General features: G+C 40.5%; 1 protein-coding gene and 1 pseudogene across 1 annotated transcript; one reads left to right on the top strand and one right to left on the bottom strand.

The window, feature by feature from the left end:
• Window positions 1-3,866: 3,866 nt before the first annotated feature.
• Trim16 (tripartite motif containing 16) lies at window positions 3,867-20,370 on the top strand. The gene is made up of 6 exons (XM_047547321.1): window positions 3,867-4,480; window positions 10,662-10,757; window positions 14,525-14,758; window positions 16,497-16,662; window positions 17,115-17,210; window positions 19,741-20,370. Exons 1-6 carry the CDS (start codon window positions 3,980-3,982, stop codon window positions 20,322-20,324), a joined length of 1,677 nt encoding a protein of 558 aa, XP_047403277.1. The 5' UTR covers window positions 3,867-3,979; the 3' UTR covers window positions 20,325-20,370.
• Window positions 20,371-25,430: 5,060 nt separating this feature from the next.
• On the bottom strand, window positions 25,431-26,045 carry LOC124980346 (probable ribosome biogenesis protein RLP24; annotated as a pseudogene).
• Window positions 26,046-26,357: the final 312 nt, after the last annotated feature.

The raw sequence follows: 26,357 nt of genomic DNA on the forward strand, positions 1-26,357 counted from the left end.
ACAGGAAGGAGATATTTGCCAGAGGATCTCAGAAGTGAATATCTCCCAAATTAACAAGGGAATGCTAACACACCATCAAGGGGCCCTGAGACCCCCTACCAGAGCACACTTGGGTGCAACACTTGAAGAGTTCCTTTAAAGTCCCCCTTTTCCTCCTGATGGGCAGAATCACAGCCTCAGGGGCAGGAGTTCCCTGTGTTTTTCCTTTGCTAGCAAAGCAATAAAACTTCTCTTGCCTTTTTCTCAAAACCGTGTCCTCATTATTAAATTGGCATTAATTGGCATTCGAGACAAGGACCAAAGGTGAGCTTTTGGTTACAAATGTACCTAATGCCACTGAACTGTACGCTTAAGAATGATTAAGATGATAAAATTTATGTTATGTGTATATTGTTATGTTTATTGTGTATCTTTTATCACAATTTAAAATACAATCTAAGTGTAAATGGTAAGAAACATTCAGAGGAGGAATTTCTGAGAATGGTAACAGAGTTAGGGTGGAAAGGGGGCTGAAAACCAGGAGAATGAATTCTTTATTGCCAAGGGAAATCACCAGAAGGCTGGCAGAAGATAGCCAGGATAGGTATTGTGGGGTGGTATTATGGGTTAGATGTGGTTTGAGTGTATTCCCCAAAGGTTCATTTGCTAGAAACTTGAGCCTCAGTATGGTGTTGTTGGGAGGTGGTAGAACCTTTAAGAGGTTGGGCCTTGTGGAAGGAACTTTGGTCACAGGGCTTGCTGCCGTCAGATAGGATTAATACAGTTCTCTTGGAACCTCAGTTAGTTCCTGAAAGAGTGCACTCCTGAAAGAGTGTTGTAAAGCATGGCCATGTCACATACTTGGCTTCTTCTTCATAAGACCATTTCCCTTCCCACTTCTCTGGTGTGTTTGTCACTTAGCCAAATGGGCCATCACCATAGTCTAAACAGATTGGGCTTCCTAATCTTGAACTTTTGGCTTCCAAAAAAGAACTAAATAAATATCTTTTCTTTGTAAAGTAACCAGCCTCGGGCATTTGTTATAGCAATAGAAAACAGACTAATTCAGGCAGCCTGAGCATCAGGGTGACAGATTTTGTAAGAGGGCTCATTTTATGGATGAGGAAACTGAGGTTAAGAGAGGACAAATAATTTGTCCAGGCCAAGCTGGGAACCAAATTCAGATTTCCTATTTCTGCACCACTGGAATGTCTGCTATCTCAGGACTCTGATGGAAAACGGATGAAGGGTTGAATATTGTCCATGAGCTGCCTGCCCTAAAGGATTAGCTATAGAAAAGGGGCAGTCATGGAAACAATTCATGAAAGAAGAAAGGGTGATAATGGGAGAGGGAGGGAAACAATGAGATACAATGAAAAAAAAAGAGAAATCAATGGAAACCCAGGCAAGTTCAATACCTTCTAATCCACCTTTGAAGCTGTGTAGTGGGCCAGGCAGGACAACCACCTTCCCTTTTCTCTTTCCAGAAATATTAGAGATTCTGTGGCATGTAGGTAGACCGGTTTAGCTGCCAGTACCAGGTAATTCTGATAAAGGTTGTAAAGGAAAGCCAGCCTATCAGTTATATTGGAGAAATCTAAGAATTGTCTGAACGGGTTGAACCAGCTCTTTTCCTTCATAATTAGAGGTACAAAAATCATGAAAGTAAACACAAGGAAACCTCTACTGGGGGATCTTTAGCAGTAGAAGTGGGTGAGTAATCAAGACTGACACTTAGGAAACTTAATATGATTGCTACTCTTTAGATATAGAAAATGAAAAACCCCAAGATAGTGGGGCCTGAGAAAAGGGAGTGAAAAAGAAAACCATAAATTGATAGCTTTCATCTCTTTCAAGATAAATCCTTTTCAGATGCTGGTCACTGGTGGGGTGAAAGTGTTTCATCAAACCTGGAATGATAGTCTCTAGGAAACACTAATCTCTTCCAAGATAAATCCTCTCGAGATGCTGACCACTGACCCCCAACTCCAAAACCCAAATTCCTGAATGCCCAAACTGCAACACTCACTATATCACCTCTTAGTATAACCTGTATAAGCCCAAACTCCTCCTTAGGCCAGTGGCTCATTTTCCACCAGGAAAGTGGGTCCATTGGAGGTATAATCCTGTTCCTGAATAAAAAGCTGAGATGATCCATGAAGTTTGTGTCCAGCCTGGTCTTTTTGTGCAAACACTACTTCTAAGCAATCATGGTATGAGTATTCTATGCATAATTGAAAATAAATAAGGCTGCATCTGGGATAAATTTTTATAGTCTTTCATGTCCTTCATCTCTGAGTAGTCTCTGAACTTCTTGGATTTCTGTTCTTCTAAGTGACAAGAAATGTCTCTGGGTTTATATAGTTTAATCCAAGTCCTGCAGAATTCACCCAAGGGTGCAGAGTCATAGAGAGTATAACATCAGAACCATTCTAACCTCTAAACTCTGAGGCTAGCTGAACTCAACCCCTTCCTCTATATTCCACTGTCTTCATTCCATTAACTTCCCAAATCCATCCAAGTTCAAATGTGGATATAAACAAAGCATGGGGAAAAGCTTAGAACCTCTTTAGGATATAGAAGTTGGGGTACCTTGGAATAATCTTGGACTCCTTTCTACTCATCTGGAAGAAAATCCCCATCCATTGGGCATATTGAGGTGCTCCATTCTTTTAAGGAGCTTCCCATCTCATCTTCTGGCCAAGTTATGGGTTGAATTGTTTTTCCTGCTCCCTAAAATCATGTTGAGGTTCAACCCCCAATATCTCAAAATGTGACTGTGTGTGGAGATAGGGTCTTTAAGTGGGTAATTAAGGTAAATTGAGGTTATTAGGGTGGGCCCACTCCAATCTCATTGATGTCTCTATAATAAGAGGCAGCTAAGACACATACAGAGGGGAGATGATATGAAGACATAGGAAAAGTTACATATGAGCCATGGAGAGAGGACCCAGAAGAAACCAACTGATTTTATTGTCTTAATCTCAGTCTCCAGAACTGTGAGGAAATCAATTTCTGTTGTTCAAACCAACTGGTCAGTAGTACTTTATTAGGGCACCCTGAGCAAATAAATATGCCCTATCTAGGAACATTTTATCATGGGGGCAGTAGGGCTATTTCTTATCCTCTCTGATAACCACAGGGCTGGGTGTATGACCTGGGAAGGCTATCTGACTAGAACTGTTTCTGGAAGGAGACAAATTCTTCCTTGACCCACCTGACGTTTACTGAATATGCAAGTGAAGTACATCTCTTCACAAGAAGATTAAGCACAAGAAGGTTATGTGGAAAGGTTAGGGTCTGTTAGGGTTTTAATATTGCATTTTCCCCAAAAGCTCATATGTGAGATAATGCAAGAAAGTTTAGAGGTGAAATAATTGGATTATGAGAGCCTAATAATATATTGCTCGGCTTTGTGACCTCCAAAATTAGTGATTTTTAAAGTCAACTAAAAGCAAGTACCTAGAAGCAAGTGAAGCCAGATGGTTTGTAGTTGCAGTGGTGGGAAATCCCACAGTGTTCTGCCTGCTAAGCAAGTGCTCTACCACTGAGCTACACCCCAGTCTAAGTCAGTTTTGCTAGCTGCCTCATATCCAGTTCTGAGATGTGAGAACACTCAAAGTCATACAGGCTTACAACAGAGCTCAGGAATCTCCGCTGTTTCCAGAGCAGCCACAGACACACGTGGTCTTCTGCAGGGCCTATAGGGGATGAATGATTCACCTAAGAATAGAAGTTTCAGGATTGGACTTGAGGAGGAGCCTGAGTTAGTGAGGAGACTTCCTGAGCCTGAGTAATCTAGCCGCCTTGTCACGGCTGCTGGCTACCATCCAAGCCTGAAGTGCAGTTATGAGTAACTGAGCTTCCTCCAGGAGGCAGTAAACAGTTAAAATCTTGGGGCAGCCGTAATCATCTAGGCGTGGTTCTCTGGTCTGACAGACTGCACAGATCCTGGGCCAAGGGGCAGAGGAAAGCCGGCTTGGGCAGCAGAGCCTCCAAGATGACTGAGTTGGATCTAATGACCTCAGGACAATTGCCTGGAGTCACTGCTCGCTCTCTGGCCCCTCTCAGCTCAGATTCTGGGTCTGTTAGCCCCTCAGAAGAAGAGGACTTGGGCTCCCCTGGGAGACCTGTGGAGGAAACAGAGGGAAAGGGAAGCTCCTCTGCAGAGCCAGGGACTCCTGGAGAGGATGGGGAGGAGGAGATCCTGTGTGACTTCTGCCTCGGGACCAGTAAGGTGAGGGCAGTGAAGTCGTGTCTCACCTGCATGGTGAATTACTGCGAGGAGCACCTACGTCCTCACCAGGAGAACAGTAAACTGCACAGCCACCAGTTGACTAAGCCCCTGAAGGATCGAGACCTACCCATCTGCTCTGCCCACTACAGCCCTCTGGTTGCCTTCTGCTGCAGTGACCAGCAGTGCATTTGCCAGGAATGTGGCCAGGATGAACACAAGAACCACACTACTGTTTCCCTGGATGTTGCCCGCAGAGACAAGGAGGTGAGTGCTTGGCGTTGGTTCATCTAGGACAGAGCAGTGGGAGATGGTGCTCTCTGGGGAAAGACCAGCCACACCACAGTCCCTTGCTCTGCTGATGTCACTTTTGTGCTCTGTGTGTACAGAAAAAGGAAGTTAGCATCTGTCTGTTTGTGCAGCATAAATGTTGCCTTTGGATTTGAAAAATAAAGTAGGTCACTTGTCCCATCCCTGTCCCCCTGTTGTTGTGCTATCTCTGTGTCTGTTTCTGTTTCTCTGAATTTCCTGTTATTTTTCATGTAGCTTTTAGTAATGTGTGTTTGGGTGTAGGATGCAGAAGTTGTGGGACTTAGGGGAGATGTTTCTTTCTGGAGGAAATTACAGGGCATGTATACTGTCAATAAAATACAGGTCTTGGCAGAAATTCAAGAAGAAAGTATGAATCTTTCCCCTAATTTTTCTTTTTCCCTTTACCTCAAACAAAAGACCAATAAAAATTGCCCCAGTAGAGATAATCAGTGTGAAATCTAAGAACTTGAAAAATGCTAAGATAACAGAATTTGAAACTCAGGTCCGGGTTTAATGTTAAGAATGGCTTACCTTATGGAAAATGAAAGTTCCTCACCAGATAGAGTATCAGGAGGGACTAAAGAAGACTATGCTCAGAGCCTGTAATTTTACTTCTATCATATAATGCATCATTTGTACAATATCTAGCTTATCTTTGTCTTAAAGCTGAGAACCTAGAGAAATCCTTGGGAATTGATTTAGCAAGTTTATGTGCTTTTTTCCCTCCAATTTTGACTTTCCATGAACACTTTCTCTTACTTTTTTTTTTTTTTTTTCTAGGAGGGAAGTACAGTTGACTTTTGTCCCACATTTCTTATATTCAACTTCCCATTTGCATGACTGGCCAGTTCACAGCAATTTCTTGGCAAATGCTCATGGGCAGTAAAGGAAAGGTATTTCTGGGAAAGAGGGTTTGCACATCAGGGCACCTCCTCTATGCCTATCCCTAGACACAGATTTTATCCAGTGCTGGTGGGAGTTGTTTTGGAAAGCCCTGTATTCCACATGCCAGTGAGTCACTGCTTCCGGCCTGGGAAGTCATTTAATTGTTTCCAGTGTTTCCTGTGGCCAGGGATCTCTCAGAATAAGAGAGAGATCAACAAATATACACATCAAAGGAAAAATCTCCACATAATTGAGAAAAATAGCCTTCATTGAGTATTATATTGTTCAAAATGTATTTTTGTGGCTCTTCTCATCCAACTCTCAAATAATTGTGAGGTAAAAACTCATTATCTCCACCACATTTGTTTAAGTTCATTCAGTTGATTAAGTAATGGAGTAAGGCATGGAAGTTTCTGGAAAACCATCCTACTGGAAGGACTCCAAAATCACAGTATTATAATTTTACCTTTTGATATATTTTGCTCCAAAAACTGACCATACATATAGTAGAGATGCTGAGACAAAGTGTATTGTTATTCCCTTTGGTTATAATGTAGGATTTATTTTATTTTATTTATTTATTTAATTTAATTTAATTTAATTTTATTTTATTTTTGGTACCAGGGATTGAACCCAGGGGTGCTCAGTAGAGCCACATCCCCAACCCTTTTTTGTATTTTATTAGAGACAGAGTCTTGCTGGGTTGCTTAGGGCCTCACTAAGTTGCTAAGGCTGGGTTTGAACCCAAGATCCTCCTGCCTCAGCCTCCCAAGCTGTTGGAATTTCAGGCAAACGCTACCATACCTGACTGGAATTTTATTACTTTTTAACTGGAAAATGATACATGGAGTTGTTAAACAACAATGTTACCAAATCAATTTTGGTAGGAAGAGGGGTCTCCATCCCATCCCCAATCCCTGCATCTGCCTCCTCTCATCAGAGGCCAACACTAACTGCACTTTGTTTCCTTCAGAAATGTTCTATGCCTGTACCAACACTGACACAATATAAATTTTAAATGTAGGACATCTAGTATGCCCCAGAGACTTAGTGTGATAGAAATTTGAGCAGGAGAGTTGGGCAGAACTCCAAATGCAGATATCCTAGGAAAGAGCTGGGTGAAGTAAAATAAAGTCAATCAGGTGAGGGGCTCTTAGGTATTTTTGGAACTAAAAAGCAATCATGGCTTCAGTACAGCCCTGTACTACAGATCTCTCTGCTTTCTGGTCTGCTTCAGAGAGCACATGTCCTTTCCATCCTGGGTCCTTGCTTTCAGCTCAGAGAGCAAATTTACTCTGTAAGTCTGGCTACATTCTAGTGATTCCACAAAATCTTAGGACCAAGAGGTTTCTTGCAAGGAGCCCAAAAGAACAGAAGACATGGGACCTTGATGGCTTATGAAGCCTGAGCTGCTAGCTCCACTGTGATAATTTTGAAAGAATTATCATTTAAAATTAAGACTCTCAAAACCTGGGACTCCTTTCATCTAGCACAAGCCTACTGCAATTACTCTCTGAAGGTCACTTTGTAGTGAGCTAATAATTACTCAGGCAGGCATTCTGTATAGGAAATTGTAAATGGCAGGGTCAGCTGGGGGGACACAAAGCACTGAGATCCTGCTTGGGGTCCACAGAGTAACATTTCTCAGCTAACCAAGTTAGCTTTTTCTGAAGCTCTCATGGGCCTTTGGACGAAAACTGTGGGCTTTGAGAGGCAGATGTTTTTTGATTATGTTTTCTATCCTGCTGGGTTTCAAGAGCCCAACTATTCCTAGTGGGGACCTTTGCCCTCAGACCCCTTTCCTCTTAAGAGCAGCTGGTCTTGACTGGCTCCTGTTAACTCCTCTCACCTCTATATCTCAGACTTGCCACTATGGAAATGAGACCCCGTGTGTATGGGGAGTCAGGTAAAATTTGGACTACTGTTCCCACCTTTCCTGTCTATTCTGGTTCTTTCCTGTTCTTCATGCTTATCACACATTATGGAGTGCAGTCTGTGGCTAAATGCTAGGCTCTTCCCTGTCTACCTTACCAGAGCTTGAACTCTAATCAGGAAGCCAAGGCACATACCATGACTCCACCGAGGGAGCTACTGCATGTTCAAAGGAGAGAGCCATTGCTGGAAATGTCAGGGTGGGGATCCTGGAGGAGGGAAGATATGAGTTGGGCCTGACCTTAGATCTTTGGAGACCCCACTTATACCAGGCTACTACCTTCAACCTCAGTCTTGGTTCTGAAAAAGTGAGGACTAGATGCTGACCATGGACACAGTCTCCATGTAGAGTAAGAGCCAAGTATCAGAGTCAAAAGTCTTTGTGTTTCTCTGGGTGTAGTTAGCATTGTTCACGGTCTGTTTGCTGGTAGCCAATAGGTGGATGATATGCAGACACGCAGGACTAGAATTTCTTCTTCTAAAATTGTAGGGAATGCCTTGGACTCAGTACTATGTAATTTGTTCTTTCTTCCTTCCCACAGTTTTTTTGAGAATGGGGATTAAATCCAGGGAGCTCTACCTTTGAGCTACATGCCTAGCCCTTTTTATTTTTTATTTTGAGACAGGGTCTTGCTAAGTTGCCTAGGCTGGTCTCAAATTTGTCATCCTTCTGCCTCAGCCTTCCAAATCACTGGGATTACACGTGTGTTCCACCATGCCTAATGTAACTTGGTTTTTCATAAATAGTCTACCAGGCTATAAGTCTTCCAAGGGCAGGTAGTGAGTGTTTAAGTTGACTGAAATGGCATGCAGTAGGTCCTGACCAATTAACTGAGTAATGGAATCAATGTCTAGGTAAAATTCTAGTAACATCAAAGGCAAAGTCTCTAGAGGGTTAACCTCACATGCTTGGAAATACAAGAGAACTCCATCTGGAATTTTCTTCTCTTTCCAAACTTCCTCTTTGCATTTCTAATCTACCCCTAACCACCAAGTTCTGAATGCCCCCTTTGCTCTGTAGACAGAAGAAGGAAATATTCTGTCAACATATTTATGTGATCTTGTACCAGAGGAGAACCTAAATGATTTGATAAGATTATACAGTCAGCCTCTGACAGGTCTGCCTACTCTAAATATTGTGCCTTTTGCATATTTTTCAATACCTCGATGAAGCAGGCAGGTCTCTCTGTTCTTTTACTAAAAGGTTGTCTATGCTCATAGGTATCACTGTTCTGCACTTGGGCAGGGCCCACCCACCCTGGCCATGTGTGCATGGCTGATCTTGGGAAACCCTGAAACCAGAGTCTGAGATGATCCATCATTTTCTAGGAACAGGAATAACTGGAGATACAAGTCTCCCAAACTGGCCCCACCTTTTGTGGTAATTGGGAGTGCCTTCCCTTGGAGTGACTCACTCAGAGAGATCCCGGTTCAGTACTTTGTAGCCCTTTTCTCCTTTTATAGTAGTCTGCAGGCAGAGAAGAGAAGCCCCTCATTGGATGCCCTGGGTGTCTCCTTAGGACTTGGCTGGAGACAACTGTTTTAACTCACGTTGCTGCTGTTAAGGTGCCATGTTGTATGAGCTGGTTGTTAGGGTGTGTTCTGCTGTGTCTTTCAACTTCTTCAAACAAACAGTTGGTGGTTTCTCCCTTTCTTCTAGAATGGGTCACTGTATAAGATTTCAGAATTGTCCTGAATAGGCCAGACCTCTCACTCTTTTCCCCATTCCCCACTCCCAGGCATTATGTCTCAGGGGTGAGAGGTTATGGGGCCCTCTAGAGCCTGATCAAAGGTTACCAGCCTTCTGCGGAGTGTACTCGTGAAGTGACTGCCCTGCCTGCAGCTGTGTTCCCCACTGGGGTGCCTGGAACTCCCGAGGCTTCCTCGGGAGAATGTCCAGGCACTTAATTTATGTGCTTTGAGGCCTGTCAGGGCACAACTCACAGCTTTAAATGCAGGCAGAAGCTATTAAAAGTACTGAAAGCTGCTTATTTATCATTATTACTACTACTTTTTGCTATCTCATGCCCTTGTGGAAGCAAGAAAGTGACAGGGCCTTTGATGTTGGCAAAGGCTTAGGTTTTCTGCCAGGCAGACTTTTTGGCAGAAGGTATTTGAGAGTCCCAGGAGGCAAGGTCAAGGCAGGCAAACCCAAGGTTTTGCACTTGCTTTGACTGGACTGGCAGTGGGGCTGTGGTAAGGGTGTGGTGGGAATATTGGGGTGAGGGCTGACTCTATCTGCCTCCAGGAGCAAACACAGAGTATGAAGGGAAAGCAGTCATGGTAGTAAAATGGATGATAATGAGGAGGAGAATGACTATCTCAAGGACAACCACTGACATTTATGGTGCATTTTCAACATGCCTGGTACTGTACCAAGTTTTCATTATACTTGATCTTAGCCAAAAGGCTGAGAAGCAATCCAAGTTCTTATTAACATACATTATCTCATTCAATTCATTATCTCACAATCTTAGGAAGTAAAAACCTTATTTATCTCCATTCATAGATGAAGAAATGAAAATTTAGAGGCATTAAGTTCTGAAATAATAAGAAATACATGCTTGATCTCTGACCACATTTCTTGACACATATATAGCTCTTAAAACCCTTGCAAGATTGGGCATGTGGCTCAGTGATAGAATACTTGCCTAAGATACATGGCCTGGATTCTGGGTTCATTCTTTTATTCTTTTTCTTTTCTTTCCTTTTTTTTTTTTTTTTTTTTGGTACCAGGGATTGAACCTGGGGTGCTTAACCATTGAGCCACATCCCCAGCCCTTTTTTATCTTCTGTTTTGAGACAGGGCTTCACTGATTTGCTTAGGGCCTGGCTAAGTTGCCTCAGCTGACTTCGAACTTGCAATCCTCCTGCATCAGCCTCCTGAGCTGCTGGTAATACAGGTTTGCGGTCCATTCTCCTTGGTAGACTGTTCTGGGGTCAGAAGGTCTAGACTCAGCTCCACGGCTGAGCTTCTAACCTGGGGTAAATGGCTCAATTTTATCATCTACAAAAAAATGGAGATAATAATAATTTTTACCTAATATGGGTATAGTAAGGATGATAAGAGGTGATCTAGTACTGTGTGTACCAGGTGCACCTTAGCTGATTGATGCTGACTCATGTCCCAGAACAGCACTGGTGCACTGCCCACCCTTCACACCTCTAGGCTGGCTTCTGAGATCAGCGTCAGAGGTCAGACTCTCCCTTTCACAGAAGAAAGGCAGGGACCTCAGGAACGAAAAGTGTCATTGCCCCTGGGGACGTTTGAGTGCAACTGGGCCCCTTCCTCCTTAACTCTCTCCTTTCTGTTTCTCAGGCTGAACTTCGGTGCCTCCAGTTAGACTTGGAGCAGAAACTCAAGTTGAATGAAAATGCCATCACCAGGCTCCAAGCCAATCACAGATCTGTTTTGGTAAGATGGCCTGGGTCACCTGTTATGTTTCAGCATGTGTGGCTGCTGCTTCAGGATCAGTCAGACCCATATAGGATTGTGAGATATGGGTTGTAGGTCTGGTGGGGTTTTTCAGCAAGTAAGTATTGTAGGTTTAGCTGGCTAAACTATGGGACAGCCTCACCTTGATGTCGGGATTTGTTACAAAATTTGCTTAAGTTTTAAAACTGGCAAATGATTTGCTTTTTAATAATATAGAGTAGAACTGAGACTAGTTCTGGAATAACAGCATTATTTTTACATGTGCTTTCTTGACCAGGAGAAAAGCATGTGGTGTGCATGTGTGTGCTTAAGAGGGGTATTTAGTCAGAGCTCCAGGAATTATACAAAATCTTGGCTTCCTCCGTCATGGGAGGATATTCTGCATGAGTGTTACCAGTCTTATGTCCTGGCATTTGGAAAAAAGACTTTAGAACTGCAAGATAAGTGGATGGTACTTAATAAGGTCAATGGTGTATCAGGCTGTTTGGCTTTAGTCTCTCTAGTGATGACCATTTTCAAAATAGACTCAACAAGTGGACCCAAACAATTCCACAAATAGCTTTCATTGGTGGTAAGCCAATAATCACTACTTAGAAAAGAATGCTGAACACTTACTCTATGACAGTGAGTCAGCAGTATCATCTCATGCTGAGAATGAATGCTTTCATCCATCCATCCTTCTGTCCATCCATCCATCCCTCTACCCATCTGTTTATCCATCCTTTCATTCATCTATTTACCCACCAATCCACCCACTTGCCTACTTATCCACATGTCTACCCATCTGTTCACCTGTCCACTCATCTATCCATCCACCCCCAATCAAATACATATATCTATTTCAACTTAATTTCCACCTCTTGTGTTTATAACTAATTAGTTGCTGAAAGAATGAAATCTTTCTTGCCCACAATATCTTATTAAAGGAAGAAAAATAATTATCCCTTTAAATCTTTATAAACCTTCAGAGATTGTTGATTTTCAGGATTCAAATGACTTAAAGAATCACATGGAACATTTTAACTTTTTTTCTGTCTCTTCAGCTTTGATTCCTATTCAGTTCTCATAATGAAGTGGTAACCAGGTCGAGGTAGTTATTACAATGATCATCATGCACAAGGGATATGATAAGTCTTGACTGGGGTCCCTTAGAATGATGGAACAGCAGAACCTGGGAATGTTGCTTTCTCAAACTAAGAGTGACTCATACACTGATAGGCATGTGCACCATCCTCAAATATAAATCATTAAACTACTTCAACATGTTTGTAGCCCCTCCTGTCTACATTATTGATTTGTCATCTTTTGAGTTGTAAATAATATCCTTCCAACATTCCATTTACAAGCAAAAAAAGAAGTATTTCTCAATGAGAAGGTTTAGGAAAGAGAGGCTACAGCAGGGGTCAATCACCAATATAATTCAAGGTCTCCTTTGCACTATCTTTCCTCATTGGGGGTGGGGAAGGGATGTGAATCATGATCTTTGTCTTCAGATTTATGCCTCTTAGCTCATGGTATGGTGTTTCTATGAGGAACCTACCTGTTGGAATTGCAGAGGGAATGGATTTGGATTCTTTCCCATGAATGGATTTGGATTCTTTCCCATGACACCCTTTTGTTAGTATGCATATCTTGTCCTGCTCCTGTTTTTCGGTAGTGATCAGGAGTAGGCAGGGCAGCCTGTCAGCCTCTATAGTTTATGGAATCTGGGCACCTGGAGCCTGATAGGGTTGAAAGGGGAGTAAGCCAGGGAGCTGCAACAAGTAACTTAATGTGGAGCTTGGATAAAACACCAACAACTATCCTCCCCCTTCCCCACAAGGTAATGAGTAAATCCAATCTGTTTTGTAAGGTAGATTTCTCCATCTTTGCTTTCATGTTTATACTATTAAGACATATTTTAACATTTAGATTTAAATCCAGTTATGATTAATGGTCTCAGAATTCACAGTATTTATAATGACAAGGAGGCAACATCTGTAAACTGTTGCTTCAAGAATTGCTGAGGAGGTTTTGGCATCTTCTTCTTTTGGTCACCTGCTCAACAGCAGCCTGTGTATTTAGTCCATTATGGATAGAGGTGGTGCCCCTCACCTAGTGCTCACAGTGACCAAAGGACTAAGTCCTGCCCCGTTTCTAGTCCAGAGAGGGCATCTGTTTAATATGCTAATGAGATGGCTGCTGGCTGGAGCTTCTGGACAGCCTGCTGCAGTTCCTTCTCCCAAGAGCAAGGCTCAGCCTGAACATCCCAGAGCTCCAAAGGGAGCCTGAACAATAGATTTCCTCCAAGTTTCCCAAACTACCTCTGGTGCTAACCTTTGCTTCTCAACACTGCCATCTGTCTGAAGGCTTTTCTTTGTTTAGGCTTGAGGAATTTAGAGAAAATCTGCCATCTAGCCTCTTTCTTCCTGTTACCACAATGTACTTACTTCTAACTCTGTCCAGCTGCCCTAAGCTAATAAGCCAACAATTGATAGAAAAGTTGGCATAAAAATGAGAATGTTGGGATAGGAATGTAGGAACATTCCTCTTCCAGGAATGATTCCAATTGCTTCCTTTTCCCTGCTTATTCCTCTTCTGGCCACTGGATCAAAGGCTGATCAGAGAACATACATTCTCTTGCTTTTGCATTCTTGAGTTCTGGTCTGAGCCAGGGTCCCCAACCAGATAGAAATTCTTCTACCTGGTGTCATCATTTCTTTTTCTTATCTTCCTTCACACCTCCAGACTCTCATATGTCCTGGGACCACTTCTTTTCTGAGTTCTTCCCTTCCTGGGTTTCCCTTTTGGGTCTGGGTCTTATTCTCCCTGCCTCTCATGTTAGACAGGTGCCCCTGCAGCACCCATCCTAAGGGCATCTATTGTTTTGGTTCCCTTTAGAGGCCTGGTTAACCTTGGAATCAGGAACAGAAAACAGCACCTGGGATGCTCAGAGATATCTCAGATGGGAGAGGATGATGGGGACAATGGGAGAGACTGAGATAGGTTGAAAATGGACTTTGGGTTGTAGGATTGGGTCAAGGGAGTATCCAAGTCATATGAGTTTAAGAACATTGTACGGCATGTACAATGAGATGCAGAGGGAACTGTCTACATAATTAAGAACTATCAAAGAGAAGACAACATTTAGAACTCAGATTGATGTTGTAGATGTGATATTAATTGAAGGTATTCATAAGGGATGTCCATGAGGGTTGTTCATAAAAGAGTTCCACAAGCATGTGTGTCAACATGCAAACCCTTAATATTGATTTTGTTTTATGGTTTGATTACAGCATTCGATTCTGTATTGATAATGCTCCTTCTGTAATTCCTTGGGTACCACGGTCATTTACACATACCCTGAACATTTCCTGGGACTGTGTGCCTTGCAGAGACACCATAGTCTTAGATGTACTTTTGGCTCAGACTGATTCAGTGATCATTTTAACCAGGTGTAATAAAATGCTAAGAGAGCTGATTCATACTACTGATTTGTGCAAAAAAGTCAAGTTATTTGTTTACCTCTTGAAATATATCTATCAAGTATACCGAATACAGACATTTCTCTGGTAGAAGAATCGATTTCAGAAACTTGATTAACAGACCCAGATTGTCAAAACTGAAAGAAATTCCACAAGTCACATAGCAATCTCATCAAATGCATAAGGAGAGTAAGTTAACAATCAGCAAAGAAGTACTTACATTGAGAGTAAATCCTGCCTCACTAACAAATTTTTGGGTGCCTTCCACTCTATCCCCACCAGGCGTCAGTGTCAGAGGTGAAGGTGGTAGCTGAAGAGCAGTTTGGGGAACTCCTTGCTGCTGTGAGAAAGGCCCAGGCAGATGTGATGCTTTTCCTGGAGGAGAAGGAGCAAGCTGCTCTGAATCAGGCTAATGGCATCAAGACCCACCTAGAGTACAGGAGTGCAGAGATGGAGAAAAGCAAGCAGGAGCTGGAGAGATTGGCGGCCATCAGCAACACTGTCTTCTTCTTGGAGGTACAGAATTGGGGGTGGGTAGAGGAAGAGGTGGAGGTATCTATGCAACTGCACCATGGAGCATCCTTGCTCCACCAAACCTGAAACACATCTGTGAATGTGGCTGTATTTTGATAAAGGGGGTGTACAGGGAGCTGTGGAACCAGAGACATAGGTTTTGATTCAGCAGAGTACAGCAGTATGGTCAGGGTAGGAAGGATTGCTCATATCAGGGAAGGTCCTGGATCTGAGTCATGCTCAATGTGTGGTATGTTCCAGGTAGAGGGAACAGCATGTGCAAGGCACAGAGGATTGAGAAAGCATGGCTGTCTTGGGGAACCAAGGCATTTTCACAAAGATGGAACACAGGGTTCTGGGCTTATAGTGATGGGAGATGAGGTTGGGGGGCCAAGTGGGCATCTGACTGTGAAGAACTTTGGAAGGGGGAGTGATGAGAGCAGATGAGTATGTTTTATAAAGCACTCTGGCAGTTGTTTGGAAGCTTACCTGGCGGGGATGAAACTGGACACCTGCAGTTTTTCAGACAGGTCCTGGTCTGTTGGGTAATTGAGGACTGCTCAGTAGAGAGAATGGAACTTTCCACTATAATGTATCATTATACATGAGATATGCCTTTAGAACCAGATCTAAAGAACATGTCATTTTGCAGGGAAGGAACACTAGGTTGGGGGTAAATTTGATCATCCTGAATCTGTCCTAAATAGCTATATAGCTTTTAGTAAGACATTTAACCTCTCTGGGTCTCAAATTTCTTGCTTATCCAACCAGAAGATTGGAGTAAATAATTCACATTCTTCTTCCAAAAGACAAATAATTTTTCCTGCTTGTATTTTTGAAAAATAAAAGTTCCTTCTAGGTGCAACAAACTGTTTATTGTAAATAAATTGGGAAAGTAATTTAAAATGTGTAAGATATATTTGAGCATGAGATAACAGTTATTAATTTTGGTGAAAGATAAGTTATTGTTGCCCACACTGCCAAGGGAAATGACAGCATTTATTGAATAATTTATTCTTTCTCCCCACTGAGATAAAATTCTACTTTTATTGTGTATGGTAACCAAATCTGTATACAATATTAAAGTGTTTATGTGCCTTCCTATCAACTTTCTGATTTGTACTTTTTCTTCTATTCCTTGGCTCTCTTTGGTATAGCCCTGTTCATGGTTCTGCTGTGTCCATTCTTCTCTTTAGTGTTCATTTGCATCTGAGTTTTGATACTGTGTTACATCTGAAATCAGTCTTTCCTGTTTCCCACATTGTTGTGGAAATTAAGTGACTTAATGTGATCATCTATATGAAAACAATTCAAACTGGAAATCACAGTAAAATAATTATGGAAAATTACACATTGGACTGAATTGACAAGGAGAAGGCATGTTCCTGAGGGATGGTTTGTGAATCTTGAGAGTACTGCAACTAGCTCCTTCATCCCTACCATGGCTAGAATGTTCTCATTCTTATGGTTCCCAGTCTGGGCTGTGTATTAGAGCTATTCATGGACATTGAGTCCTTCCTGATTTTAAAAGCTTATGTTCTCACTTGATTTTTTAAAAACCCACTTTTTAAAGAGTCTAGCAGCACAGAAGAGTGATTTTTATGTTTGTTAGACCGAGATGGACACTTTACACATTTTCTCTGTGAAGTATGTTATCAGCCCATTTTAAAGATGCAGAAAGTAACACAATGAGGAGAGCAGTCCAATTTAATAAGCAAATTCTTCTGTTTCCTTTTTGTAGGAGTACTGCAAGTTTAAGAACGCTGAAGACTCTGCTTTCCCTAGTGTTTACATAGCACTGAAGGATAAACTTTCAGGTATCCGCAGGGTCATCACAGACTCCACCCTACACTTAATCCAGTTGCTGGAGAACTACAAGGAAAAGCTCCAGGAATTCTCCAAAGAAGGTGAGGATTTTTCTGGGCCATGGGCCATTGGTGTGTCTCTAGGAATGGTCTATGGGGAAATAGAGAACCAAGGAAGGAAGGGTGAATTGGGGAATGTCTCATTTTCAAAGCCGTGCTTTAGCTAGGTCATGCGACTAATGGAACCCTATCTTGATTTTATTTTTATCATGTATGCTTTATTTTATCATTAAGACCTAGAGAAGGTAAGTTAGTCACATTGTGCAATGGGCTGGCATGTCTATGACTAGCTTCTCATATTGCTGCTGCTTGTGCTTTTAGGTGAAAATTCAAGTCAGGGTGGGATCTTTTTCTGCTAATTGTGTCTCATCCATGAGAGTGGTGTGGTCTCAATAGCCCTCTCTAGCCTCAAGAAGCTCAGGGAAGGGTACACATTTCTCAAGATCTGTTGACTACCCAAGCAGGTGTGCATTCACAACTTTCTGATTTTCTAGAGGAGTATGACATCAAAACTCAAGTGTCTGCCATTGTTCAGCGCAAGTATCGGACCTCAAAACCTGAGCCTAAAACCAGGGAAGAGTTCCTTAAATGTAAGTTGTAAACAGCTTCTCTTTTCCCAGTTGCTGGTGTCAGTGTAACTCTTTGCTGAGGTGAGAACGACCATCTTTCATATAGGATTCAGGTGCTTGTAACCTCTTGACAACCCCCAAATGAAATGCCTTTTAAAATTCAATTAAATAATTGTTATTCTGAAATCATTTAAGACAGAAAAAATAGCAAACATTGGGCAAAGAATTCCTGTATACTTTCCCTTAGCTTTTCTTTTTTTTTTTTTGGGCTGGGGATCGAACCCAGGGCCTTGTACTTGCAAGGCAAGCACTCTACCAACTGAGCTATCTCCCCAGCTCCTTCCTCAGCTTTTCTAAATGCTAACACTTATGTAACTGTAGTACATTGATCAAAACCAATAAATTAACATTGCTGTGGTACTCTTAACTATAGAATTTATTTAGGTTTCATCCATCATACCACCAATGTTCTTTTTTTCTGGTTCGAATTCCAATCCATAAATATAAATGTTTCCATCTCCTTAGTTTTCTCCAGTCAATGACAGTCCCTCTGTCTTTCTCTGTCTTTAATGACCTTGGCACTTGGAAGAGTTTTGGCCAGTTAACAAATGGTTCATTTTTAAGTCTGGCTTGAACAGAATTGCACATTGCATTGTTCTATCAATCTAAGATATTGACCTGTTCTGTTAGCATTGTTAAAAACACCATACTTCTAATTGATACTTCATGTTAAAATAAGTTCAAGAGTTTGTTGTACAACATGGTGACTGTAATTAATCACAATGCATTATATAATCAAAAATTGCTAACAGAATAGACTTTAACTGTTCTCACCACACACACAAAAAATGTATATGGCATATGTGAGGTAGGATACATGTTAATTAGCTTGGTTTAACCATCCCACAATACATATGTATTTTGAAACATCATGTTGTACACCATAAATATGTACTATTTTTTTCAATTAAAAAAATTAAATTGAAAAAAAAAAAACACTTGATGATCGTCAACCAGTTCATCAGTTCTCATCTGCAAGCAGAGGAAAGATTACACTGTGTGACTGATGCTCATTTTTATAACTTCTTTTTGGAACATGCCATTGAACCCTGGTTCTGCTTGTTTTTTGAGGGTGACCACTGGTGGATAAACTCTTGAACAGCCTTTTTTTCTGTTTTTTACTTATGATGATGACTTTCTCCTGTTCTTGCCACAGCTCTCTATTTTTTTCCCAGGACATTTTGTTTTCCACATGGTTTCCTTTGTTCTTTCCGGCTTCCTGACAGAAGCACAGTTACATTTTACAGGCAGACATATGTTAATGAAAGAACCCAAATGCCCTCTATTCTTTTTATTTATTTATTCATTTTTGTGGTACTAAGGATTGAACTGAGGGACAGTCTACTACTTGTAACCCTTTCTTTTTGTTAAAAAAAATGAACTACATAACCTTTTAAAAAATTTTAAAAAATGTTTTAGATGTTTATAGACCTTTATTTTATTCATTTATTTTTATGTCGTGCTGAGGCTCAAACCCAGTGCCTCACACATGCTAGGCAAGTGCTCTACCACTGAGTCACAACCCCAACCCTTAGCCCTTTCTTTTTAAATTTTTGTTTTTTAAATTTTGAGCCAGGATCTCACTAAGTTTCTTAGGCTGACCTCAAACGTACAATCCTCCTGCCTCAGCTTCCTCAGACACTGGTTTTACAGAGATGTGACACTATGCCTGGCTCAAAAATCCTTTATTCTTAACATTAAATTAAAAATTAAACATATCCTATTATAATTCATGTTATTTTGCATGAAAGATGTTATACATATTAACTTTCTCTTTTGAATATTACTATGAATAATATTCATAATAGTATCTTTTGAATTATGGACTGCTAATAAGGAGTGTGTTGCACTGGTGTAGGTGAGATTGGTGGTGGCGTAGATGGGAGTTGAAGCAGAGGGCTGGAGAGAAGTGTGAAGAATCTGCAGGATTTTCTGTTGTCTGTGTGTGGAGGGATGGGGCTTAAGAATGGGGACAAAAGACATGTCAAGAATGACTTGGATCTGATTTAAGCAACTGTGTACATAAAGGTGCTATTATTTCTTGCGATTAAAGAATATATTTGGAGAAATATTTGACAGTTCACCATGCTAAATATTAGTCAAATAGTTTAAAAAATGAGTGAATGGACAGAATGTAGCTATACCTATATCCCCAAACCTTTGCTAACATTGGTAGAATAGTGCCTGACTTTCTACACAGATTTATTGAATGAATGAGTAAATTTAGTTTCTTGATTCACTTCACCAAATGATACAGTAAATGCTGAGCAATTTGAACTTCAGAAAAGAATGAAGTGGAGTGACTTGTGTTCTTTCTGTTTTCTGGCTTTATCCTCCTCTTTTCCTAAGGGAATAGCAGTCTGGGTAAAGGGAGAACAGGGGGACGAGTGTTTTCTCAGACATGCTTTGGAGGCTATCTGGGTTTAAAGCATTCTGTCTGAATCAGCTGTCATTTCCTAAACCACCCTCCCTGCCTTCTGTGTTTCCTCAGATGCTCATGATATCACATTTGACCCAGACACAGCACATAGGTATCTCCGGCTGCAGGAGGACAACCGCAAAGTCACCAACACCACACCCTGGGAACATCCCTATCCGGACCTCCCCAGCAGATTCCTCCACTGGCGGCAGGTGCTGTCCCAACAAAGTCTGTACCTGCACAGGTACTATTTCGAGGTAGAGATCTCCGGGGCAGGCACTTACATTGGCCTGACCTACAAAGGAATTGACCGGAAAGGGGAGGAACGCAACAGTTGCATTTCTGGAAACAACTTCTCCTGGAGCCTCTATTGGAATGGGAAAGAGTTCACAGCCTGGCACAGTGACACAGAGACCCCAGTCAAAGCTGGCCCTTTCCGGAGGCTTGGCATCTATGTCAACTTCCCAGGAGGGACTCTTTCCTTCTATGGTGTAGAATATGATTCCATGACTCTGGTTCACAAATTTGACTGCAAATTTTCAGAGCCAGTCTATGCTGCCTTCTGGCTTTCCAAGAAAGAAAATGCCATCCGGATTGTGGACCTAGGAGAGGAACCTGAGAAGCCAGCAGTGTCCTCATTAAAGACTGCTTCTTAGGTTCTGAGATCCATATCTCAGGCCTTTGCTAAAACTATGATGGGACAGCAGGGCGACTCGGGGACAGAAATATCTGCCAGTGGTAGCTGGTTTTAGAAATCACGTAGGTCTGTGAACGAGAAGTTTCTTCAGCTATTCTCTTTGCTGCATGTAGCACCATTCTCTATATGTTTGCAATAATTCTAAAGTGCTAAAGTCTCAGGTGAACATCACACTTTGCCCAGAATTGGTAACCAGGACTCTTTAGAGTACTAAAATGGTCATAGAGGAATCATAATAAACTGCAAACTTTATTGCGTATTTCCTATGTGCCAGACACTGTTATGAGACTTCCTATGCATTAACTTGTTTAATCTTTACAGCAGACTCCCGGGGTAGGTGCTTATATTCTCATTTTGCAAATGGGGAAAATGTGGTAGTACAGTCCATAGCAGTTGGTAGCTTGTTCAAGCTCACTCTGGTCACTTGGTAAGTGAGAGGCAGAGCTAGGATTCAAATGTGGGTGGCTATGGTTGAACTTTTGACCACCCTGATTTATTGCCTTCTTCATTAGATCATGGACATTGTATATAAGGGAATAAACCACATAATGAAGTACACAGCAGAGAAAACAGAGTGTCTTAATTCACCTGTTAAGACTTTATACATTGTTTTTGCATGTACCATTTCTTCTAACCCAAATCCTGGCCAAGAGCTTATCAGCTCACATAGTAGCTGGTTTTGCACAGCAAGGGTCATAAGAAATGCCTTAATTGAGTCCAAGCCTTAGTTACTGTGACCTCTGGCAAGGAGCTTACTCCTCTCTTCTAAAGTCACCCGGATTTTGTGAATTTGTCTGCTTTCTCATCCCAACAACAGTTCTTCAGATTTGTGGACAGCTGTCATATCCTCTCCTCCCTGGAGCTATTCCTGTTTTTACACTAAACTTCCCACTTTCTCCCATGGTTTCCAGTCTTTCACACATACATATACCCCTTGAGTATATCTTCTCATTTTGACAGATAAGTACCCTAAGATTAATAACACTAACTCATCAAGCCTTTAAGAAAATGACAAACTATCTTTAAATGGGTTTCTGAAGACATCACCTGAAGCTCTTGGTGGGATTTACCAGAAGAAGTATTATTTCCGGGTCTTTTCCTTTGATCTGTGTCAAGGCAAATCTCTTCCTGTTCGACCAGTTCAGTGAGCCTATCTTCACAGTATATTGTTTTATCATTTCTTGGCTTGTTTCCAGAGATTCTGACCTATATTTTTATTTAAGGATTCATACAGTGTAGGATTTAAATATTTTTACCTTAATTTCCTCACATCGTTGCTGTGAGGTAGTCTGATGATTCTGCATCTAGTGTATTTGCTCTCCTTTCTAGCCTAGTGTCACCTGCAGAATCAATGACTTTACTTCTTAAGTCTCAATGCTGTTCACAAATGTATGGATTAGGGTAGGTCTGAATCCAGAATCTTGCAGCATTCAGCTAATACTTCTGAGTTTAGTTATATGTAAGTTACTCATTGGTAGAGCTGAACAATAGTGTAGTCTACCTCTTCCCCCTTTCTCCACTATACATAATAAAGGACTTTTTCAGTGGTAGAAATCAATATATGCTACGTTTGAATTTCTTTAATCCATTTGTCATATAGTGCTCTTAAAAGCGACTTGGACTACTTTTTCTTTTTCCCTGTTTTCCTTTTTCCATTGCTTTTAAAAAACATTTTTTAAGTGACACATAATAACTGCACAAACTTATGGGTACAGGGTGATATTTCAATATATTTACACAATGTGTAATGATCCAATAAGGGTAATTAGCATACCCATTGCCTCCAATATTTATTTCTTGGTAAATAAAAACATTCAAAATCTTTTCTTCTAGCTATTTTGAAATGGGCCTGCCTTGCATGTACTGAACATGTGGGTTGTTGATGCTTGTAATTTTCTTGTCTACATTTTCATAGATAAACCATTTTAGAATTCCACTGTGGGTTAATATCAAGTTTACTACTCTATTGTTTCCAGGATTTAGCTTATTTTTCTTTTTAAAAAATCAGACCATTTTTTTCTGTCCCCATTCTCTACCATTCTTTCTAATTTCTCAAAAATTCCTGCCTGATTGGTAGGCACATAGGTAAATGCCTCAGTGTCCTAGGACACTAACTAATTTGGTTAGGTCAGAACACTCAGGCTCATATAAAAGGAGTCATTTAGGTATCTCCATACCTGACTTGAATATCATTTCCCTGTTAGCTCTTTTTGTCTGTTAGTTTTAGGTTGAAGGTCCCTTTTCTAGATATAAAAGATTAAAGCAAAATTAAGAGGCATATCTATTTTCTGTCATTGCCTCAAGTGATGGATATACTGTTTCTTTTTCTTGGTCTGGAAACTAAAAACTGCCTAAAACAAACAAATAAAAAAATAAGGGGAGAGAGGCAGTGGATATGAGAAAGAAGGCCTCTTATATTCTCCAGAATTTTGCCCAAGCAGTCTGTGTACCACCTGTTGTATTTATCCACTCTTATCTCCTCTTCCATATACAGATTTACCTAAACCAAAAATAGAAACAAAACAAAACAAAAAGCCTGAACTCAACCAGAGCTCACATTTTTTGTCAGATCATTTTGTTCCATTACTACATTAGTCAGAATATAATTTTAGCCACACCTAATTTCATTTTTTCCCTTTCAGTGCTGGAGATTAAATTCAGGACCTCATGCATTCCAGGCAAGTGCTCTATCGCTGAGCTACACTTCAGTCTCTAATTTATTCTTATCTTAATTTTTTGAAATCCTAGCGCATAGGATATTCTCTTCTAGGAATCTCGTAAATTCTGAATAAATTCCTATATTCTCCCAGGATTCCAGATGAAATGATGAACTATCAGCATTTGTCCCGTCATTGATTCCTTATCTCTTTGTCTTCATTTTATGTTGTTGTATCAGAATAAAGAAAATAAACTTATTTTTTATAATTCTTTAAGTTGGGAAGTTTAAGCTTTTAGGAGCCTGCATCTGGTTAGGGCCTTTTTGCTGAAGGAACCCATGATAAGAAAGTGGAAAGGAAAGAAAGCACTTGTAAGACAGATTGAACTCAAGATCAGATGTGGGGTTGGGGTTATAGCTTAATGGTGGAGCTCTTGCCTAGTATGTGTGAGGCACTGGGTTCGATTCTCAGCACCACGAATAAATAAATAAAATAAAGGTCCATCAACAGACAACTAAAAAATTATATATATATATATATATTTTTAAAAAAGAGCAGATGCAAGTCGACCTGTAATCCCAGTGATTTAAAAGCCTGAGGCAGGCGGATCAGGAGACTGAAGAGGAACACAAGTTTGAGACCAGACTCTGTTTTAAAATAAAAAACAAGGGGCTGTAATTGTGGCTCAGTGATAGAGCACTTACCTGGCATGTGTGAGGCCCTGGGTTTGATACTCAACACCACATATAAATAAATAAAATTGAACAAAAGATTTATTGACAACTAAAGAAAATATAAAAAATAAATAAATAAAATAAAATAAAAAATAAAAAAGACTGGGGTATAGCTCAGTGTCATAATGGTAAAGTGCCCTGGATTCAATTTCCAGTACCACTGAGAGAGAGAGAGAGGGAGAGAAAGACTCTTCAAACTCTTTTATAACTGGTATCAATGCATTCATGAGAGTAGAGTCTCCATGACAGCCCTACCTCCCAATGCTGTTGTACTGGGAATTAAGGTTTCAGCATATGCTGTTTTGGGAAATATATTTAAACCATAGTACTCTTCAACATGGCTCAGCATCTTTTTGTAACGAATGTCCTCAAATTAAATCCATTCAATATTTGTGGCATTCATAATGTGCAAGTTGCTGTGCTAGTTATCATGATAGAGTAACCCAGAAGATAATTATATTTTTTGATGACAAGAAATTGATTTAAATAGAAATGAAAAGAATTCATAGTGAAGAGTTAAATAGAAATTTATTATTCAAAATAATAATAGATGATTCCTCATTTCTGTTTCTGGTGTGCTTTCTTATGTAGCATTTTTCTTAATCTATCTTCAGTGACTGAAATCTGTCTTGTGTTGGTGACTGACCTGCTTCCCCATTGACCCCCATCTCTATAGTCAACTGCCTCCATTTAGAGGCTAACACTAACTACCCTGTTAGCCTCAGACAGAAGATGGACAGAAACAGGTGTACATTTCCTGCCTCTCTTAGATCCCTCAGATTTTGGCACCGACTCCCCTTCTGATCTTAGATTAGGCATCATGGTGACCCCAGCAGGGAGGTTCGCTGCATCACATGCATCCCATATTCACAGGCAGGGCATGGACTGTGTGGCTCAGGTGGAGGGCTGGCCATTTAACCTTTGCAGACTTGCTTCATTTTTATCTCTATTTCTGGCTTGCTTAGTAGTCTTGTTGAGAAAAATCCCACCATCTCCCAGAAAAAAGACCAGGTACTGGAAAAGAAGGGGGTGAATTAGACATTTAGCAAGTACTGAGGCTCAGTATAGCAGTAGTCATTCAAGATTAAAATCCTATTAATAATTTAAGTAATGACTCTGATGATTACTGAAAAAGGTGTGTAGATGTGTGTGTGTGTGTGTGTACATGTGGCATGTGTACATGCATTCACATATTTATATTTTATCTCATATAAAAAATACTTTCCAAAAATGTCACCAAAACATCACAGCCAAACAGCAACTGATCCCGTATACATCTCAGAGAGTTATTTCTTTCTTATTTTTATTAACAGCAAAGAAAACTTTATTTTATATATCACTGGCCGTGAATTATTGTAATTAGTTATTACATAAATGCTGCCTAGTGCCATTATCCAAACGGCATGACCATTCTGTCCACAATCCACTTGTGCATTTATAAACAGAATTTTCATGATTTACATAAGCACGTCTATCAATGAAGACGTTACAATGAGGTGCAATCCCACATCCAAAATCTGAGGCTTTGCAGATAGCAACATAGGAGAAAAATATTTGTAAGCACTTTTCACTTCAGTGACCACACAAAAAAATTGATAATTTAGAATTAAATTCTAAGTCTCTAAAGGAGATTTTCAAATGTACATATAGTAATGGTTATAGAGATTGAGATTTTTAAGAAACATCCTCCATGTCCACATCCTGTTATTAACTGCTGTACCATTTTTTCTTCCAGCTGCTTTCCTTTGCCTACAAGAGGGGCTTGGATAAGATGATGTTTTGCTTGACTTCTTTAATATCCTGAACTTTCTGTAGTTCTTTATTCTTCTTCAATCTGTTCATTATATATTTAGCTTGGTAGTTGATCTCTTCAACTCTCTTCATTGCATCAATTGTTTTATTCCCTAGTGCTCACTGGTATTTGACAGGTTCATTTCTACATTTTTCAAATTCAAATGAATTATCCACTGTAAGTTCCTTGCCAGCTGCTTTCTGGAATGCTTTAGTCCACCTGACCTTGCGAGGATTGTGCTTCTTTTTAAAGTTCTTATGACATTTGGATTTACAGAATCTGAGGCCATGCAGTCATTGCGGAGGAACATCATGCGGTGGTCAGCATAGATGGGCCCTGAACAGAAATCACACTTCTCCATCCAGCATGTTGAACCTGTGTGAGAACTCAGAGACTTTTGTCTATAAGAGATCACTGTTTGGAGTCTTTTCAAATTGAAATACGTTCTTGAGACATTTACATAAAATCCTTAGCATTCCTTTTTCAGTCACCTCCTCCCTTTCTCCTGTCCTCCTCCTTCATTTTCCATCAGATCAGTTAGAAGATTATTTTGATTTTGGCCCTGGATATAATGAAATGATAAATATGACAAATTTTCACTGTGTATACCAGCAATATGAACACACATGCCAATGTATCCTAACAGATTTACTTGGTTACATTTCAGGATTACTCTACTTCATCTTGATTCATGTATGGAGAAAGAACAGGATGACATAATGCCTGCTTATCGCATAAGAAAGTTGTCCATGATTCTGAGCTCCCTACTTTAAAAGTTTTTCCTCCTGGGTTTTCTGTGTTCTCTTTTT

This window comes from Sciurus carolinensis, chromosome 3 (genome assembly GCF_902686445.1).
Source record: "Sciurus carolinensis chromosome 3, mSciCar1.2, whole genome shotgun sequence".
NCBI classification, from domain to species: Eukaryota; Metazoa; Chordata; class Mammalia; order Rodentia; family Sciuridae; genus Sciurus; species Sciurus carolinensis.

Bases quoted from the DNA above. Each gene is read 5' to 3' on its own strand.
- Trim16 (XM_047547321.1), top strand. From the start codon at position 3,980: ATGACTGAGTTGGATCTAATGACCTCAGGACAATTGCCTGGAGTCACT. The intron at 14,759-16,496 runs GTACAGAATTGG...TCCTTTTTGTAG, and splicing joins ACACTGTCTTCTTCTTGGAG to GAGTACTGCAAGTTTAAGAA. The intron at 16,663-17,114 runs GTGAGGATTTTT...CTGATTTTCTAG, and splicing joins CCAGGAATTCTCCAAAGAAG to AGGAGTATGACATCAAAACT.